General features: G+C 51.5%; 1 protein-coding gene across 17 annotated transcripts in view; it reads left to right on the top strand.

Moving 5' to 3' along the window:
- Nucleotides 1-21,138, top strand: part of FAM120B (family with sequence similarity 120B) — a 112,401-nt gene that overhangs the window by 71,434 nt on the left and 19,829 nt on the right. For 8 of the 17 annotated variants that reach the window (XR_006717753.1, XM_045500362.1, XM_045500361.1 and 5 more), the window contains 3 exons: nucleotides 16,127-16,333; nucleotides 17,665-17,773; nucleotides 19,865-19,957. Coding sequence is in view for 12 of the 17 variants with exons in the window: in XM_045500362.1 (XP_045356318.1) it covers nucleotides 16,127-16,333; nucleotides 17,665-17,773; nucleotides 19,865-19,957 (409 nt within the window). In the remaining 5 variants the exon portion in view is untranslated. Of the gene's footprint in view, nucleotides 1-8,420; nucleotides 10,463-16,126; nucleotides 16,334-17,664; nucleotides 17,774-19,864; nucleotides 19,958-21,138 lie in introns of those variants that run through there. The other 9 variants (XR_006717754.1, XM_045500368.1, XM_045500364.1 and 6 more) reach the window with 5 other exon arrangements.

Below are 21,138 nucleotides of genomic sequence, written 5' to 3' on the forward strand. Positions count from 1 at the left end.
ACCCCATTCCACGGATTGGCAGAAATGTGCCCTGGCTTGAGGGGGGTGGGTGTCCCTGAGATGTCCTTGTCCCTGTCTCTATGCCTGTGGTCCCTGTGCTGCTCCCACACTGCCAGCCCACGGGACGTGGGTACCCCATGTAGCATGTCTCCCCCGGGCTTCAGCGGGCCCACAGGTGGTGGCAGGGCCTGTGCCCTCTTCTTCCTGTCCCTGTGCCATTGCTCCAACATTTCACGCCTGTGGCAGATCAGAGCCTCTGAAGTCCTCCCGGGAGCTGGACGTTGGAAAGTGAGAAGCCAGAACTTCATGACTCGTAGCCTCATCGCTCCTGTGTATTGGTTGTGGGATGTCTTTGGTGACCAAGATCCAGGCAGTAAGGGGGAAATGGTGGAATCACGGCTAACAGTTTAAATATTATCTCACTCTGTTTCTTGTAAAGGGTAGCCTTTTGTCATTCTCTTAAACTTTTCTGTGGTTGTACGTTCGTGAGTAGAGCTGTAGACCTCGTGGCGGGCGTGGGTCTGACGGCGGAGGTGGGCGTGTTGCCATGATGTGCGAGGATGTAGGAAGGCAGAGAGGCGGGGGTTTCGCCGAGCCCGTCTTTGGTGCCATGGGATGGTGTGGGATCTCCTGCGTGCTCAGCGACTCGGCCTAGAGAGGGTCCCAGGTAGGGGGATGGCCAGTGGTATGCTGGCCCACGGCAGCAGGGGGCTGTACCCTGCGGGACGCACACATACTGTGCCGCTCCCTCCGTGGTGTCCTCAGGCACCCCGAGGTCTTCGGGTCGACACGCCTCACAGCCAGCTCTGCTTTCTCTTCCTTGCCCTGTTCTTTCGTCTTTCGTCTTTCCTGTAAGCCATCCAAAAAATGCATAGAAATTGTTTTGTTTGTTTGTTGTGCGTGGCCATCCATTCTGGACCTTCAGAGCGTGTCAGGAGGGCTGCAGAGGAGAATGGTTGGTGCCCTGCCAGCTGGCACCTCGAGGCTCCCATCCTGCTGACACTCGCTCCCGGGACAGCGTGCTGACCCGGCCAGGCAGAGAGTGTTTTCTCCACGTGCTGCTCCCAGGGTGCTGCCACCAGCCAGTCCCTGGGGCTCCGGGCCCCTGTGGCCTGCTCTTCTGGGCAGGCGTCCACCCATGCTCCCAGGGCATCTCTTGCACAGCACGCTCCTGCCTGGATTAAAGATGTGACACGAAGTGGCATTGGGTGAGAAGGGCGTGGGAGGAATGGCTCTCTTGTGTGGCTTCTCAAGATGGGCCGTGGAAGGGCCAGCCCTGCTGTTGTCACTGGCCCGGCACTGCCCCTCCCCTGCCCCTGTGCCTTAGGAGAAAGGGGAGCCCATTTGTATTTCCCTGCAAGGCGGCCTTAATGGATCTTCATGTATTTTCATGTAAATTTTTGAATAAAAACAACAAGAAAATTTTAATTTTCTTATTGAAATATAACTGATATACAATGTTATATTAGTTTCAAGTATATAGTAAACAGCTATTTCTAAATGTTTATTTATTTTTGAGAGAGAGAGAGCATGAGCAGGGGAGGAGCAGAGAAAGGGGAAGACAGAGGATTTGAAGCAGGCTCCAAGCTAAGAGCAGAGAGCCGGACACGGGGCTCAGACTCAAAAACCATGAGATCATAACCTGAGCCGAAGTTGGACGCTTAACCAACCGAGCCACCCAGGCACCCCACTCAACAGCTATTTTTTTTTTTAATGTTTATTTATTTTTGAGAGAGAGAATGAGAGAGAGAGACCCAGAGCGTGAGCAGGAGAGGGGCAAAGAGAGAGGGAGACAGAGAATCTGAAGCAGGCTCCAGGCTCTGAGCTGTCAGCACAGAGCCTGACACGGGGCTCAAACCCACGAACCTTGAGATCATGACCTGAGCTGAAGTGGGACACTTCACCGACTGAGCCACCCAGGTACCCCTCCAATTTTTCTTTTTAAACATGTTTATATGGGGGCGCCTGGGTGGCGCAGTCGGTTAAGCGTCCGACTTCAGCCAGGTCACGATCTCGCGGTCCGTGAGTTCGAGCCCCGCGTCGGGCTCTGGGCTGATGGCTCAGAGCCTGGAGCCTGTTTCCGATTCTGTGTCTCCCTCTCTCTCTCTGACCCTCTCCCGTTCATGCTCTGTCTCTCTCTGTCCCAAAAATAAATAAACGTTGAAAAAAAAAAATAAACATGTTTATATGAAAGGAGGCTCGTGAGTTATCTGGCTGGCTCAGTTGGTAGAGCATCCGACTCTTGATCTCGGGGCTGTGAGTTCAAGCCCTACGTTAGGTGTAGAGGTTATTTATAAAAAAATTTTTTTTAACACTTTATTTTAGTTTTTGAGAGACAGAGTGCAAGCAGGGGAGGGGCAGAGAGAAAGGGAGACACAGAATCAGAAGCAGGCTCCAGGCTCCGAGCTGTCTGCACAGAGCCCGATGTGGGGCTCGAACCCGTGAACTGCAAGATCATGACCTGAGCCGAAGTCGGACACCCAGCCGACTGAGCCACCCAGGCGCCCCTCAACAGCTATTTTTAAATTACCTGCTATGTGCACGGTGAGGGGCCTTGCTGATAGGACGGCGCCACACACTCGCCTAATGCGTTTAACCTGAGAATGGTGTTCTCAGAGGCTCACGTGTTTATCAGGCACATCTGGCCATGTCGTTCCTGCACTTACAAATAAATGGCTTTTCCAGGGCCTACCAACTATCCTGACTCCGGAGGGTGGAGTAACAGCGGGATGTGAACAAAGGCCAGACCAGCATCCTCCGCTGGTCCTGCCCCTGCCTATCGAGTCTCAGGCAGTACCCTTGGGGGTTACTTTGTACCGTTGTGCCTCGCTGCAGGCAGGGGACCCTAAAGGTGAGCGGGAACTTCAGGCAGAACCTCTAAAATCTAATCGGCCTTTCAGACCAGAGGAGCTCCCAGGTTTGTTTTTGGCGTTTGGTTTGTTAGTGTTCTCACCCCGCGTGGGTTTCCAGTTGCTCACGGGACAATCCCGCTGGTGAAGCACTGTCTGAAACTGAGTTTAGGTTGGCTCGGGGGGTGCAGCTGGCCAAGAATGGTAGTTTTGTTCCATAGGATCATCGTTTTACATAACTGCCAATAAGCCCTAGTTAATGAGCCTTCCTTGGCATGTGAACCCACGCCACACCGTTGACTGTTTACTGTTAAATATTTCCTGTGAAGCTTTGGGACATCAGAACTGGTTTTTCCAGTTTCTGGGTCCCCACCAAATGCCCCATCACCTGGGCAGGAAACGTGCAGGGCTTAGCTTTTCCTCGTGTTTATTCCAAAGCACCTTAAATCCTATTTCTAAAACACGGGCTGCTCATCTTTATTGATTTTATTTATTTGTAAGGCCATATCTTTTAGCCACACGGAGCTGGTCCGTGCTTACTGGTGACTGAGCCTGGGCCAGGCCCAGCCTCCTGCCCTGACTTGGGCTCCCGGGGCCCTCAGCACCAGTTGTTTGGGGAAGAAGAACGATGGCTCTGGGGTCCCTCTGGTGGGAAGGTGGCCTCAGAGTTTCAGGTGTCGATCCTGCAGCCTGTGAACACGGTCTGCTCTCCTCTTAGCCCAGTTAGTGTAAGTCCGGGTCTTTCTCTGCTCACCGAGGAACCGGGGAGTTGTTGGTGGTCAGCAGGCTTCCCCCGTCTCTTCGCTCGGTTTCCCATGTAACTTCAGCCAGTTTGGGACAGTCCTCTCCCTGAATAGACTTGTGGAGGAGAGGGGGCGGGTGTAGATTGTCTTCCAGCCCTCACGTTACAATCAGAAAAGGAAAATCACAAGGCAAACGTGGCTGAGAAATACTTTTTATTTTTAAGTTTGTTTTATTTATCTTGAGACAGCACACGAGCTGAGGCGGGGCAGAGAGAGGGAGGAGAGAGTGAGAAGCCAGGCAGCTCCACACTGTCAGTGTAGAGCCCGGCGAGGGGCTCAGTCCCTCGGACCATGAGACCGTGCATGACCTGAGCCGAACACCAAGAGTTGGCCGCTCAACCGACTGAGCCCCAGGCGCCCCTGGCTGAGAAATACCTTAACATCTTCTGGGAAGTAGAACTTTCACAACCTGACGCTTACAACGGTACCTTCTGCTTCCCAGATGTGGAGGCACAGGAGAGCCCCGCCAGTGTGCCAGCTGATCCCGACACTAACGCAGTGCTAGCAAGCAGTTGTACATGGCAGTGGCTCAACCCGGGCGAGCCAGCTGCGGGTCTGAGGCCCCGGCACCAGCCCTGCCTGTGCTGTCTGTCCCCTGGTCTCCCTGGGTTTTCCACGCTTGCTTGCTTCGAGCAGGAGGAAGAAAGCCATGTTTAGGAAACTGAACTAATGGCCGCACAGCTTCTTGAATTAAAAGTGTCCCTAAAGTGCCGGTGATGTCACCGCCCATCCCGTGACCCCAGGGCAGCGTAACGGCTTGAGACCAAAGTCCCGCATTAGTTGTTTCACCTGCTTTGACGTGGTTACGGGCTCACTTCTCTTGCAGAAGTCATTTGTAAGCTGTGAGATGGGGCACAGCATGTCCAGTGCAGCTCAGTGAGCCTAGAGGAAGTGCAGTGAACGGTGGGCCCTCGGGGGCTCTGTTGCAGCTGCCCACTCCGCCCACACGAAGAACATGTCCTTGGTGCTGCCCTGTGCTCGCTGGTGCCACCAGGACCTGGCAAGTCCCGACCGTACCCGACAGGGTCGCCGGGGATGGTGTTTGATGCTGAGGCTTTGTTTTCACTTAAAAAAGTGACTGAGCACGAACATTGTCTTTTACGGTTAGTTATTTTCCAAGAGCAGACTACAGTTTCCGTCACTCAGTCCTGAGTGACGTGCACGGTTGGTTGGGTGTTTACAAGATAAACTCTTCAGATCGCATCACTTGACCTTCCGTCACTCGCGCCTTGCTGTAGCACGTGACGACTTCGTATTTCTGGCAGTAGGGGAAAACTGCATTTGAAGGGCTTTTGGAGGACCTCAGTAGGTCAGGTTTGGGTGTAAATCTGTCTTCATTCCGTTGCACCTTGGTTCTTCAAGGACCTACACGTTTGCAGCACACGTGGCACTCCTCAGTACCGATGATGCGCTGGGACCAGGTGAGACCACGGAAACCCACACAAGGTATGTGACTCGCTCGCAGTTGTTCAGCTGGGACGGGGACGCCCAGCCTGGCTCTTCCTGTGGCAGCCTTGGCACTTGGGCCGCTCCTGAGCTGCGGTCAAAGTGGGCATATGGAGCCTGTCCACTGTGCGACCATGGCTGTGACCCGTGTTCCGGCCTGGAGTTTGCTAGTTCAGCACCCCGCTGAACGAGGACTCACAGAGGAGTGCTCATGGTGTGCACGCGTGTGGACAGCAGGCCCTCCTAGAGCGGAAGCTGGCACAGCACAGCCCTTAGGGCCGTGTGCTGTCCTCAGCGGCACACGGCCGGGCACACCGTGCCTGCCTGTGCTACAGAGAGAGGCCCCCGGCTTGTGCGGAGTCACGACCTGCCCCGTGTCACGGGGCACATGTACAGGAAGGCAGCAGTTGTATCCTTGTACACAAGCATCATGTTATGAACTGGAGCCGATGTACTTCCTAACAGAGACCCTCTGCCTGCCATTTGTAGGGTCTTACTAGAGAAGTAAATCTCATATGTCATGTTGATACTTAAGCAGCAAGTTCACTCTTTCAGTAGAAGCTGAATGCTGGCCCAGTGCCAGACCTGTACTGGGGGCGCAGGGGCAGGAAGGTGGTCGTCCCGGGAGGGTGGCTCAGCGGGAGTGCCACCATGGTGACCTCCTCCTGGGGGCGCAGGGGCAGGGAGGGCATTCCTGTCCCCCCAGCTCCTCCAGGCACCTACCCCTGCACTGGGATTTGATGAGTCAGAGGTGAGAATAGAGTAAGGACAGGAGGGCCTCAGAAGGGAACAAAGAAATTCGTTGGGTTCCTTGAGCAGCTTAGAGCCTCTAGAGGTGGTCACGGCTGGTCAGAGCTGGGACTCCCCTGGCTGTTGAGGAACCCAGGGGGCTTCGGACGGCAGAGTGACATGAAGCCCGGCCCTTCATGGGGGGGCCACGTGTGCCAGTGCAAGCGGGGCCTAGAGTGGGGACAGAGTGGGTTCAGCGAGGGGCCTGGCATGGTGGAACTGAAGGTCGAGGTGAAGAGAAAAGTGGTGCAAAGTGTGCAGGAGGCAGGAGGAGCCTGGCGTGGGATCCCGTTTTCCTGGATCAGCTGTCCGAGGCGGGAGGTGAAGAGCTCCGTTTGGGGAGGGTCCCATGTGAGATGTATGTCTGCACAGCGGGACTTAACAAGTCTGGAGCTTGGGGAGAGTTGGCGTTGGAGGTGGACTTGGGAAGCATGAGCACATGCGGGTTTATCAACACAGGGAGAAGAAAGAGGTGTGGCCTGAGGACGTCCGCTGGGGTCTTGAGAGCACCCTCATTAGGGATGGCAGGAAGAGCGTGGCAGAAGACGGGCACCCAGTAGGCCGGGCGCCCGTGTGTGGGTGCGGTCAGGAGAAAGGATGAGGAAATGAACGCTGGACTTAGACCTGGAACAGCTTCTGGAGAGCCGTGGGGTGGAGGCCGGTGGGGGGCGGGGGTGCTGAGACAGGTGAGGGTGAGACCCCCTCCCCTCCATAGGGCCTGGAGAGGGAGAGGATCGGGGGCCAGGTCAGGGGTGACTGAGTGCAGGCACAGGGGCGTGGGCACCCTAAAAAGGAGAAGGAAGTTTCCTGCTTCAGTACAGCCTGCTGTGTGAGCCACTCGCGAGTGGCTCATATGGTGTTTCCTGACCCCACGTGTCCCAGAGAGAGCGTGGCTCATTCTTGGTAGCCTGGAAGCCCTGAGAAAGCTGGGATCAAAAGGGAAATGATTGTGTTTGAGAAACAAAACTATCAACACATCCAGCCCTTTAACACTGTGACCTTACTCCCAGTTTAATGTGCTTTTCTTGGTTTAGACTTTATTTTTAGTGTTTGATAATTAAAGGGGTAATAGAGGCTCCAAAACTGCCCATGTCTTTTGGTGGAATTTCCTCTGTGAACACACTTTGCAAACCCTCCAGCAAAGATTACATCAACGTAAGGAAAGCAATTGCTGGTCCCAGGGTTACGGCCGTCTATTTAAAGTACTCACCTGCCACAGTGTGTGTTTATTTTTGTCAGACCCTGAATTGTTGTTGTACACGTGGTATAATTTTGAGGATTCTTTTTTTTTTTTTTTTTTTCAACGTTTATTTATTTTCGGGACAGAGAGAGACAGAGCACGAACGGGGGAGGGGCAGAGAGAGAGGGAGACACAGAATCGGAAACAGGCTCCGGGCTCTGAGCCATCAGCCCAGAGCCCGACGCGGGGCTCAAACTCACGGACCGCGAGATCGTGACCTGGCTGAAGTCGGACGCTTAACCGACTGCGCCACCCAGGCGCCCCTTTGAGGATTCTTTAAATGGGAGTCTACGAACTGGAACAGGAAAAAAGTACATCTTTATTTTCACCAACTTGTAACTGAAATTCATCATTTCCCTTATGTAGTCAACAAATCCTAATAATAATGGCAGCACCTGTAGCTTTGTCACCAGGAGAAATCACAGAGGATCCCACATTATGTTACAGTTGGAGAAATTCATACATGTTATCTCCTGTCCTCATTTTCTCAAAATTATGGTTATATTACAGCCACTGTTTTTTTTTTATCTTTTAAGGTACATATGGAGAAGTTACTGTAAATTACTGCATTGTAAATTTATGTTATTTTGAAAACTATACTTTACTGTAACTAATTCTTTTATAAACCTATGTATTTTATTGTATGTATTTAATGTTATTCTGAGAAAGAACCCATAGGTTTCACCAGGTTGCCAACAGTATTTTTGGTACGAAAACATTGAGAACCCAGCTGTGGAGACCAAGTGTGTGGGAGATACATCCTGAGGGTGTCTGGGTGGGTTTTCCTGTTGAAGACAAATAGAAAAGCTAACAAAATATCTTTTAAAAATAATAAATCAAAGTATCAGATGGCTAAAAGGGCCATAAGGAATTACTGAGTCGTGACTGTAGGAAACAGAAGTCCAGGAAGGTCAGCCCAGCATTTGGGAACCACTTTTGCTCCAGAGTATTTGCCTGGTGAGAAAGGAGAAAATATAATTTGCCACCGCCAGGAGTAGACGAGGTATCGCCACAGACCTGCCGAGAGCAGAAGGGTTAAGGGAATGCTTCGGGCAGCTTTACACATACACAAATGCAGCAGCTTAGATGTAACAGACCAGATACCCCTAAAACACACACGGCTGCAGTCTGCTCATTACTAACAGATAGTTTAGACGGCCATATAACTGTTAAGGAAACTGCATTCATAGTTTTCAAAACTCTCTCCAGAATACATCTATAACATAGTTGGTTTCACCGGGTCATTTATCAGTGTTCAAAGAATTAATGCCACTTCTACCCATTACCTTCCAGAAAATACAAGGAGATGGGATATTTCCCAACAAGACCGATATTACCCTGATACCAAACCCAGATAAATGAATTACAAAAAGGGAATACGTCAGACCAATGTCCCTTGTGAACATAGACACAGAAATCCTTAACAAAATGTTAGATCAAATCAAGCAATGTGTAAAAAGAAGCACACGGACCAAGTGGGATTGTTTATTGCAGGGATGCATGGCTGATTCAGAATTCAAAAATCTGTCTCTGCAATTCTCTAAAATGCTAATGAAGAAAAATCACATGATCACGTCAGGTATTCAGAAGAATAGGCATAGAGGGGACCTTCTTCACCTCAACAGAGAATATCTACAAAATCCCCTGGAGCTGCTATCATGCATACCATGGAAGGACTGCATGTGTCCCCTGTGGTGGTGGATAAGGCCAGGAGGTCTGCTCACATCGCCCCTCTGGAGCTCAGGGCTGGCACTTGTGGCCTGTGCACTGAGGCTGGGAAAGGAAGTAAATGACATGCAGATGACTGAGTGAGAAAAAACTATCCCACTTTGCACATGACAAGATTCTCTACATAGAGAATCCCAAGGAATCTACCAAAAAACTCCTAGAGCTAGTGAGAGTTCAGCAAGACCTCAGGCCGAAGACCGACATAAAAAAATCTGTGTGCTGAGAATTATAAAATGCTGGTGGAAGAAGTCAAAGGAAACCCAGGTTCGTGGAGAGAGACATACCATGCTCATGGACTGCAAAGCTCTGCACAGTGGAGAGCTCAGTTCTCCAAATTGATGGACTGTTTCTAGCAAAATCCCAGCAAAGGTGTTTTTGTTGTTATTGATATGACAAGATTATTTTCAAATTTATATGGAAGAGCAAAGGAACTAAAATATAGCCAAAACCGTTTTGAAAAAGAACAAAGCAGGAGGAATATAGCTTGTTAACATAGCTTGTTATGTAACCACACTGATCGAGACAGCGTGGATGGGCTGAAGGATGGACACATGGGTCAGTGGAACCGAGCAGAGAACCAAGAAGCAGAACCACAAAGGTACTGCCAGCAGATTTTGGCAAAGTGCAAAGGTCTTGTCAACAACACGTGCTGCTGGAGTATTGGACAACCACAGACAGTGGAGTCGTGACCTTAGCCTTACTGTTCATTCGTGGAAAGTTGAACTCAAGTGGAGCATTGAGCTAAGTGCGAAGTATAGCACTATAAAACTTTCAGGGAAACAGGAAACCTTCGGGATCTAGGGCTCGGTAGAGAGTTCTTAGGTTTCACATCAGAAGCATGGTCCATAAAAGAAAATTAATAAATTGCACATCATCAGAATTAAAAACTTTTATCCTGTAAAAATGAGGAGACACCAAGCTACTGACTGGGAGAAAAATATTTGCCAACATGTCTGACAAAGGGCTTGTAAGTAGGAAATAAAAGGAGTTTCAAAACTTAGCAGTCAAAAACAAACAGCCCACTTAGAAAGTAGACAAAAGACACAAGTAGACATTTCACTAAAAAAGATATTTGGGTGTGAAATATCAAGCAGTTAAAAGTCTTTCAACATCTTTGAAGCCACAGTGAGGGGCCACTGCGTATATATCAGAGCAGCCAAAACTACGCACGGTGAAGGTGGCAAAGGCTGGCAAGCATGGCGGTGCTTGGAGGCCAGCTGCACAGTGATGGGAGCACTGGGAAAAGTTCGTCAGTTCTCTAAAAAGCTAAGCGTGCACTTACCGCGTGCCTCAGCGGTTCCCCTCCTGGGCACTGGTCCCGCAGAAAGGAAGACTTCTGCTCACACGGAACCTGGATGTGAGCGTTCACAGCAGCTGCGTGTGTGGCAGCAAGAGCTGGAAACGAGAAATGTCTTTAAATAGGCGAGCACTCAAACCCCTGGCCCATCCACACTGTGGGGTGGGACCAGCCATAAAAGGGAGGGCCTCACACACACAACAGTGTGAGCGAAAATCAGTGCGTCGTGCTGAGCGAGGAAGCCAGCCCCGCACAGCCACACTCTCAGAGCGAGACAGGGAAACGGAGAGTGGGACAGGCCCCGCCGAGGCTGTGCACAAGGGGGTCTTTGTGGTGATGGAGCAGCTGTGTCATGGCAGTGGTGGTGGCACAGGTTGCTCCTGTGATGGAAACTGCATAGCACACACGCGCACACGTGTACACGCGTGTGGAGGGGCCCATCCCCTGGTCTTGATGCCGCACCGTGGAGTGTAGAACGTTAGCACTACGGGGAACGGGGTGCGTCCGTGGGACGGACTCTCCATGCAACCCTTGCAGCTTCCTGTGAATCTGTCAGCACGGCAAAATAAAAGTCCCAAAGTAGCCACGCGCTGCCTACAGACACACACCTGGGGTGGAGGAACACCAAGAGTCTGGGAAATAAGGACAGAGGTGAGCCACGTTCTCGCCTTGAGAAGCTGGTGTGGCCATGTTGCGGGAAGTGGACTTCAAGCGGGGATCGCCGGAGACGAGGGCTGTGTCCTGATGACATCACAACTGGCTGACAGCGTAAATTAGCGTGAGCAGCTTCAACGGTATTTCCAACGAAGAGTGGCAGACTTGAGAAGGGAGCTCAGCAAACCATGGCCCTGTGGGCTGGATCCAGCCCATAGCCTGTTTTTGTACCATCCTGCGAGCTAAGAGTGGTTTTTACGGGTTTTTTTTAATGTTTATTATTTGAGAAAGAGACAGAGAGCAAGCAGGGAAGGGGCAGAGAGAGAGGGAGGGAGACAGAATCCGAAGCAGGCTCCAGGCTCTGAGCTGCCAGCACAGAGCCCGACGCAGGGCTCAAGCCCACAAGCCGTGAGATCACGACCTGAGCCGAAGTCGGACGCTGAACCAACTGAGCCCACCAGGCGCCCCGGTTTTTACATTTTTAAAGTGTTGTGTCTAAAAAAGAATGTTCAACAGAGACTGCACAGGGCCAGCAAAGCCTGGCATCTTTACTGTCTTGACTCTTCACAGAAAAAGTTGATTGATTGAGTCCTGCTGTAACACATCCCTCTCCAGAGCTGATGGAGCGAGCAGAGGGAGAGTCACTAAGGGTCAGAGCACGAGAACACAGGGCACACACTTGACCTCCTCAGCATATAGATGTGCACCCCAGCATTGCGGGACAGAGTGTCCATGGGGACCGCTGGCATCGACTGTGTAGTGGTCCTAGTGCCAGCCAGTCTCAGACCGTGGAGGCTGGCAGTCTGCTTTCTGACCACAGCAGAAGTGAGCTGGAAACCAACAGTAACACAAAAGTTGAAACTCCCAATTATTTGCAACTTAAATAGCATAGCTCTGACTAACTCATGGGTGGAAGTAGAACTCACGGTGGATATGAAATAATCTGAATGACAGTGAAAGTCATTGATATTGAAGTTTGCAGATGAAAGTCAATGATATTGAAGTTTGCAGATGAAGCGAAAAGCTGTTCTTAGCAGGAAATATACAGCATCGAATGGATATGTTGGGAAAGAAGGAAGGCTGAGAGCCCGTGGTGTGAGTTGACGTCTCTGTAAATTAGAAATGAGCAGGGGTGCCTGGCGGGCTCAGTTGGTTGAGCGTCTGGCTCTTGATTTCAGTTCAGGTCATGATCTCCCGGTTTGTGGGATCAGGCCTCGCATTGGGCTCTGCGCTGACTGCTTGGGATTCTCTCTCTCCCTCTCTCTCTCTCAAAATAAATAAACGTTAAAAAAAGAGAAATGAGCAGATCAGACCCAAAGAGTGTGACAGGAAGATCATAAGAGCAACTATCAATAGGAAATCATAGGAAAGGAGAAAGCATAAACGGCCCATTGGAGTGGCATCCTTGCAGGTCGTGTGGGCACTAAGGAGATAATGAGAGGGCATTACGAACAGCATTACACCAATGAATTTGGAAGGTTAGGTAAAATGAACGTACTCCTCAAAAAATACAGTCTACGTAGTAAGACTGAAACAGGAAGAAATAGAGAATCCAAATGGTTCTAAATCGGTTGAAGACATTGACCCTGAGTCAGGAAACCACAAATCCCGATGGCTCCTAGCGAACGTCCCTAACACCTAAGGAGGAAGCAGCATCACTAATCCAACTTCTCTTAATGAATCCAGCAAAACCTTGGTACCAGAGACAAAAACAAATGAAAATTATAGGCCACTCTCTTTCATGAAATTAAATTCAAGACTTCCAGATAAAATACTAGCAAATTAAATCTGGCAATATGTAAAACTGATACAGAGTTGATTTAACATTTGAAACCAGTATGATTCACTGTAGCACAATAAATAAGAAAAAGCATATGGTTTTGTTAATGGATGCAGTAACAGTATGTGATTCAATTCAGTACCTGTTCATGATAAAACCCTCAGTCCACTAGGGTTAGAAGGGCACTTCCTTAATCGAGTCAAGATTAAAATCCACGGCAGAAATCACACTTAATGGTTAAATATTGAAAGATTTTCCTCTCTAGTGGGCGTGAGTGTGGGGTACCTTCCTTCACCATGTCTGTCGAATCAGAAGCCATGGCCAGAAAAGTCAGAAGAAAGAAATACAAGGTGTAGGGTTTGGAAGAAATAAATAAAACTTGTCATCGTTGACAGATGACATGATTACGTGAATGGAAAATCACATCTACAGAACCATCATTAGAAGTAATAAGCAGATTTTACAGGTGCTAGATTCAAAGCATATACAACCCAACTGTGTTCTGTAAAACAATACCAGGTAAAAATAACACCCCAATTTTATGTTTATACTAACCTCAAAGAAAAAACAAGGGTAGGAAAAAACAGAAGTTGTATAAAATCTCTACGTGGACAGGCACAAAACATTTCTGAAAAAACCTAGCTTGAAGAAGACTCACCATTTAAAGGTGTCTGTGGTCCCCAAAGTCATGTTAGAATCTGTGCGTTTCCTGCACAAAGTCCGTGCAGTGGCACACGGGAGGGCAGTGAGGACAGCCTTCACACTCACAGCATGAGACAGCTTCACAAGCAGTGTCACCATAAGCCAGAACCTATGCTGCCTGATTCATTTCTGTAAATTCACAAGCAAGTAAAACCAGTGACAATTTGAGAGGCTGGTGGGTGCTTACCATTTGGGGGCAGTAGGGGTGACAGGGGGGCCACCAGGGCTTCCTTATGCAGGCAGCATGTGCTTTGTCGCCTAGGTGTTGGTTACACGGTTTGTGAAAATCCAAGTGGCACACGTAGGATCTGTGCTTTGGGGCTGGCATAGCTCATGTATAATTGGGATGTATGATCAAGTACACAAGGGATGAGCACAAGACACGAACAAGAATTGATTCCATTACAGAAAAATCTGCCCAATTAGAGAATTTCTCCCGGCGCCTGGAGAAAATACGTAACATCTGCGTTAGGCACATTGCCCATTGGTCTGCCATTGAGTAGGCGCTGTGGTCTGAGCATTGGGGTGAGGCCCACGGTGCTGGGGCCAGGGTGAGGAAGCTGAGGACTGCTCACAGTCTGCAAGGTCGAGGCAGAGAAGAGGGGGTGTTTTAGACCGAAGTGGTCCCGTGGCACACTGTCCAGTTGGGAGGGCTTAGCTGCATGTGGCCCTGAGCACTCGAAGTGGGGACAGTGCATCTGAGAAGCTGACCAAGTTTGGTTTGTGGTTCATTTAAATTCAAATATCACACGTGGCTCCTGGTGGCCAGCTCTGGTGGTGCAGTTCTATAGATGGACAGCTACAGCGTGTGCTTAGATGAGGAAGTGCAAGGGCTCGATGCACTGAACACGCAGTGATGATGGAGGGTTCCTGAAGGGCAGTGAGGTAGGTCGCGTGTCAGGGAGCGGCCGGCCAGCACAGGCCTCAGCTGGAGAAGCCTATAGAGCAGGGAATGAGGACCCCCACCTTGAATCAATCAGCGTCACCGCAGCCCCGCAAACCTCTTCTGTGGTGGCTCGTTTTAGGACAACTTAAAAAGCAGTGCTATACAACAAATACATTTTCTTTTTTTAAAACGTTTATTTATTTTGAGAGAGCGTATGTGTGCACACGTAAGCCAGGGGGAGGAAGACGAGGAGAGAGAATTCGACTCCACGCTCGGCAGTGAGCCCAACACAAAGCTCCCTATTACAACTGTGAGATCATGACCTGAGCTGAAATCAAGAGTTGGATGCTTCACTGACTGAGCCACCCAGGCGCCCCAACAAATACACTTTCCTTAAACCTTAGATTAACTCTAGGGTAATCACAGTTGGTGATAACTTTCTTAAAATGATGATCTTAAAATGATCAATAACTGAAGTGAACCCTTAAAAAGGAGTTAAAATGTCTTTGATTTATTTCGTGGTTGATTTTGGTTTTATGAACTCTATTAGAGATGCAGTGACATTTAAAATAGCCACCATTGGGGGCGCCTCGGTGGCTCAGTCAGTTGAGTGGCCGACTTCAGCTCAGGTCATGATCTCACAGTTTGTGGTTTTGAGCCCTGCGACGGGCTCTGTGCGGACAGCTCGGAGCCTGCAGCTTGCTTCGGATTCTGTGTCTCCTTCTCTTTCTCTCTCTCTGCCCCTTACCCACTCATGCTCTGTCTCTCTCTCTCTCTCTCTCTTTAAATTTAAATAAACTTGGGGCACCTGCATGGCTTAGTCTGTTAAGCATCCGACTTCGGCTCAGGTCATGATCTCGCAGTTCGTGGGTTCGAGCCCCGCGTTGGGCTCTGTGCTGACAGCTCAGAGCCTGGAGCCTGCTGCGGATTCTGTGTCTCCCTCTCTCTCTGCCCCTCCCCCACTCACGCTTTCTCTCTCTCTCTCAAAAATAAATAAAACATTAAAAAAAAAAATTTAAGGGGCGCCTGGGTGGCGCAGTCGATTAAGCGTCCGACTTCAGCCAGGTCACGATCTCGCGGTCCGTGAGTTCGAGCCCCGCCCGCGTCGGGCTCTGGGCTGATGGCTCAGAGCCTGGAGCCTGCTTCCGATTCTGTGTCTCCCTCTCTCTCTGCCCCTCCCCCGTTCATGCTCTGTCTCTCTCTGTCCCAAAAATGAATAAATGTTGAAAAAAAAAAATTTAAATAGCCACTGTCGAATTGGAGCAGCCTAGGTCAACCAGACACCTACAGATTTAGTGGAGCTAACCTTGACCAAACCATGTGGACATGTGCTTAGGTGTCAGTTCACCTGTGTGCGTTCAGCACAAGCCAAGAATGCCAGAACCGTGAGCGGCGGCAAGCTCTCACCGAACGCAAGAGCCCGCCTGTAGCACAGCCACAGCCAAGCACAGTGAGCGTGTGTGATGTCAGGGTGGATCTGGCAACAAAAAGGGAAATTTAGATTCGTATGACCTTAGTTTGTGAAAAGTTACTCACCAGCCCTGTGCGATAATGCCTATAATTGGAACAACTGAGTGTGATTTTTTAAGAGTGTGGTGAACTCGTCGGTATCTCAAATGATACTCTCTTGGCTTCTCTTCCTTTGCCTTCGCTTTTAAAGAAACTCAGAGGCGAGTACCCCTAAAGGAGACGACCTTGCAGGGTTTCCTGGTGAACTGCAGCTCTGACACGCGAAGGAGCCGTTCCGAGTCGTAGCCCGGTGGGCGATGTACGCACAGGCCCGGGCAGATGCCTGAGGTGTGCACAGTGGGTGTGCGAGTGAGCACGCACACTCACGGGTGCCGCTCCCTGTCACGTCCCCCTGAGCAGCAGAGTGAGCGCACAGCGCTGAGGGGCAGCGTCCGCTTCCCCACACGCGTGACCCCTTCTTTACGTTCTCTGTGCCCCCACAGCTTGACTACATCGACTCCCGAGCCGTGCAGCTTGGCTCCCTGCTGGTCCGCGGCCTTACCACTTTGGTCTTGGTCAACAGCGCGTGCGGCTTCCCCTGGAGGATGAGTGACTTCATGCCCTGGAACGTGTTTGACGGGAAGCTCTTCCATCAGAAGTACCTGCAGTCGGAGAAGGGGTGCACTGTGGAGGCTCTGGTGGAACAAAACGTGAGTCCGTGGTGGTTTCCCATTCAGAAATAACGAACAGGCTTGGTCAGGTCTCAGAGGCGTCATCAGGCTCAGAGTCCTTGGCCAGACGTCCGTTCTGTCTGTCCCAGCGGCCACCTCAGTGAGGAAGGCACACACGCGTCCCAGAAACGTCCCACTGGAGGGGGCTCGCATTCCCACCTGGGATCTTACACCATTAGCACAGATGCCGCTTACCTTGTGCACACCACTGCTCTTCTGACCCAGAAAGCCAGAAGCGCGGGATGGGAGGCCTGAGGCCTCAGGGCCAGCGTACGTCCTAGCTTCCCCTGAAATACCACCATGGGGCTTGAGTCCCCCAGACTCCCGCTGAGGGAGAGTGCGGAGCACCCCGCCGAGTCCAGCACAGCCCGTTTTCAAGTGCTTTCTCTCCTTTACCCTTTTTGAGTAAAGAAGGAAGGTTTGTCCAGAGGTGACCAACCTGATGTGTATTACCTGAAAATGTTCCCTGAAGGCTGTGGTTTAGTCAGGGACATGGGCTGCTGTCCTGCTACATGAGTGCAAGTGCTCCGTGGTTCCTGGGAGGTCTCCACACGAGGCCCCTGCCAGGCTCACGTGGAGTGTGCATGGATAGCCGCAAGTGTGCGTGAGAGCGCGGGGTCCCAGGAGGACTCCCCAGCTGTGAGGATGACGAACGCTGAGCTTCGCATCAGATAGGAGACGTTGGGAGAGGTGCTCCCACCTCCGTCCCTCATGCGAACAAAACCAGGGCACCCTAGGGGTTCAGGGGTTCAGGACTGAGAAGCAGTCTGGAAATGTCATGTGCAGCAGCGGTGGGGGAGCAGGGAAGGGCATTGCTCAGATCTGACTTGTCACCGTCTGTGGAACTGATGCAGGAGCAGAGCAGAGCCAACTGCAGCCACCACCCGTGAGCCCCCAGTCGTGGCCCCATGTCTGATGTGGTCGCACACCAGGTGATCGCACTTGTGGTTTAAAACAAGTCGGGGCAGATGGGGCCACGTGTCAGCGGTAAATGAGGCAGCACGGAGGGGTGAGTCTGCCCGAGAGCGGTCACCAGTCAGGTGACGGGCCCAGGTTTGTTAGGACCACCCGGTGGCGGCCCAGATTCACCACAGAGCTCAGAGACCTTTTGGCAGTGACCGTCGAACCCGTCAGACCAGAGAGGGTGTAGCGCTACCTCAGGAGAGTGTCGGTTTTCTGAGAAGCTCTCGTTAAGTTTCAGGCGTGAAGGGAGTGCTCGCCCAGTGTTCTCGGACACCGTGGTCACTGTTGTTGTTTCCAGAGGGCGCGCACGGGCCTGACGCTGCTCACGCTGTCTGCTCTGTCCGCAGAGGTCCCGGCTGACCAAGTTCCACGCGCTGAAGTCGGTCGTGTGCAAGGCCTGCGTGAGGGAGAACCGGCGCATCGTCAGCAGGCAGCACTGGCACTCCCCCCAGCCAGGTGGGCACCGGGCCAGGCCGCGCCGTGCAGCCTGCCACCCGCTGGCTGCTGAGATCGGGAGAAAGCGCACACTTAACGCCACAGGGTGCCACCCAGCCTTTTAAATCCTGGTCCCTTGAGGAAAGGCATCTCAGATGCGTTCTGCGTATCCCGTGACCGAGAGCTCCACTGTGGGCCCGTACTCTCCCCTCTCCTCTCCTCGGCTCCCTGCAGCCAGACGCTGCTTGCGTGGCATTTGCCTGACCAAAGTTGTTTCTCTTCCCAGTAAAAGTATGTTAGGAACGTTTAGCGTATAAAGAAAACAGATTTTAAAAAGGAAGCGTAAATAACGTGTATTCCGTCCCCTAAAGATAGCGGATGTTGGCAGGTGATTTTTTGCAGTATTTTTCTGTGCTTCTACCTCATTGTGATGATCTTCTGTGTGGCTGTGCGTCCTCTGTGTGTCCAGACCCCTCGCACCCGGTTCGCTGCTGTGCCTGGTGGGAGAGCTCTGCAGTGGCTTCCGTTTTATGTATGTGATTTTCTTCAAACAGAGCAGCGGAGCGTGCAAATTATGGAACGAAATGCAATCGAATTTTAGATAAATCTTGCCCGCTTGTCTTCTAAAAGCCTTTTATCACTTTATACCTTCACCAGCAGCGATGAAGAGTTTGTTTCGTGGCCCCTTGTCAGCATTGGCCGGGTGTTGGTTTTTTTTTTTTTTTTTTAAACGTTTATTTATTTTTGGGACAGAGAGAGACAGAGCATGAACGGGGGAGGGGCAGAGAGAGAGGGAGACACAGAATCGGAAACAGGCTCCAGGCTCTGAGCCATCAGCCCAGAGCCCGACGCGGGGCTCGAACTCACGGACCGCGAGATTGTAACCTGGCTGAAGTCGGACGCTTAACCGACTGCGCCACCCAGGCGCCCCCGGGGTGTTGGTTTTTTTAACTAACTTCATAGATTAAACAGTGTCTCTCACTGACTGGATGATTCTTCAGCACTGAAGTTGATGTCTTCTAGATTAGCTGCTCGACGAGTTTTTATTACTTCACGTCCTCCGTTGGTGAGGGTCTGTGCCTGTGCCTCTAGCAGCCCCATTGCTTTCTTTGGTGGAATCTGAGAACTCACCCCTGTTCCGACCCAGCAGACTGTCTTCAGGGCCTCTGCCTGGTGTCTGCCTTGCTGGTCTCGCTCTGAGAGGCTTTATGTCGTCAGGTCCGTAAACCCCCATTGGGCGCTGTGTGCGGGACCCCGCGGCCCACAGGGGAGCCTGGGGGGTAGGAGCGGGGCCTCGAGCGAGTGAGGAGGGCACTTCCTCCCCCGAGTCCCGGGGGCGACAGACTCCCGCCTTGTCCCGTCCTTTTGTCTCCGTTTGGCCTCCTCCTGCCGACTGTGGATAGGCAGGATTTGACCCCAAAGCAAGAGCTCGTTCCTTGCAAAGTGCACGTGTGGCATCCTGCCTCTGTCGCCTGTGCCCGAACCGGTCTGCGTCTGTCCTGCACGCACAGTGCCTGGGTTCCCGAGCGGTGGCCGGAGGCTGCAGGTGGCAGAACGCAGGCTGCTTGAAGTTGGCAGGAGACTCTGAGTCAGACTTTTCTCATGAAGAAGGTGTCAGAGCTTAGCAATTTATGAGACGAAACGCCAGGGCAGTTGAGCGCGTGGAGGACTGGGAGGGGCACGCACACCTTGGTCTGGTTCTCGGGGTCCCGGGCCCCCTGCTTACCCAGAACCCAAGTGCTGGGGGTCCAGAAGCTGTGCTGGCAGCCTGCAGAGCCCAGCCCCCAGGCCTGGGAGGCAGGGGCCCTGCTTGGTCGGAGCCCTGACAAAGCGCCCCTGCTCTGCCTCGACGCCTGCCGGTCCGCTCGGCTGTCACCTGCGCGGGGTCTCCCGGGGAACGTGTTTAAATGTGGACGTCCAACTCCCACCCCCCCTCGGCCCAGCTGTGGCCCCTCAGTCTGAATTTCTCACGGGCTTTCCCTGTGATTTACGGGTACCAGAAGTTTGGGAACTACAGACCTGGTGCCACCCTGCTGCCCTCGTAGGCAAAACGTGTCATTTGGGGTCAGGCATGTGGTGGCCTCCTAACGTGCTGATCACGTGTCCCTACAGGCAGGTGGGGGAGGCAGGGATCCGGCTCCCACAGGACGAGCTCCGGGTGCAGCCGGGCAGGCCAAGGACCACACTGGAGGGATCAGGGTCCAGGTAAGAGGCCGGCGGCCATGGGCTGCTCGCGATGGTGCTGTTTCAGCATCGTGCTTCTGCTGAAGGCTGGCCACCGACGTCTGTTTGGGCGTCGGTTGGTGTTTCCAGGTAAACAGGTCATTATACTGATGATGTCTGATTTCATTGCTGAGTGAAGTAGAGACCAGTGATTTCCAAGCTCGGCGCTGGTCGGTCTCTGCTCCTTGCCACTTTGTGTCTTCTCTATCAATTTGTTCCTCTGTTTGAGACCCAATTTTTTTATAAGTTAGTCAAAGAAAGGTTCTTGTAAAGGTTTCGTGCACAGGGATCCTTCTGATGAAAAAATAGCACAGAAAGTAGCATTTCACCAGTAGCAGCATTTTGATATTTTCTGTGATCTGGCTTGTATACAGAAGAGCCTTTTGGGTGATCCAGGAAATAAAATGAATCCTTTACCTCTTGGGTGTGTGATACAGATGTCTGATTTTGTGCGTAAAACTGAATTTCATATGTAGTAGTTTACGTTTTAAATACAAAGAAAACCTCATCGGTATTTAAACTCAAAATTCCTTACAGTTTTGAAAACCTAACTGTACAGATCTTATATTAGCTAAGGTTTACAATTTTATCCTCGCAAATACAAACATGCCTTTAATTCAATTTAGTTTTTTGCAAACTCTAAAATGTGTAGAGATTTCACAGATGACTCACATTGTCCCCCTAGAGCACAGCCAGCCCGTGTCATTAAGCAAAGCCGCCTTTCTCGGTTTGTCTATGTGGGCGTCCACGGTGTCTGCTCACTTGGGATGTTGCTGAGGGGAATGCGAGCCTCTCGTTCTGGCAGAAACATCAAGGCTCTGCTGTACGGTTCAGCGCTGACCGGAGTTCATGGTGACTGGTTTTGAAATGCCCACCCTTGGGGACAGAGGGCAGCTCTGTCAGATTCGTAGCTGTTTCAGGTGGCCCTTTTAGCTGGCGAGCCTGCACAGTCCACCTGGCCAGTCCTGCCCACCGTCGCCTGCAGCTTCTGGACGGTTGGCCAAATGCGTGTAGCAGTGTCCCGCCCTGCCCCCGCCCCGTCCAGCGTAGGCGCACGGTGCCTCCTCCTAAACCACTGAGGCTTGGTGCTGGTGCAGCATGACTGGGATTAAGGCAAATTCCTTCTTTCCGTTGTTTCAAGTATATTTGAGATTGCTTTTGAT

The sequence above is a fragment of the Leopardus geoffroyi genome, chromosome B2 (genome assembly GCF_018350155.1).
Source record: "Leopardus geoffroyi isolate Oge1 chromosome B2, O.geoffroyi_Oge1_pat1.0, whole genome shotgun sequence".
NCBI lineage: Eukaryota > Metazoa > Chordata > Mammalia > Carnivora > Felidae > Leopardus > Leopardus geoffroyi.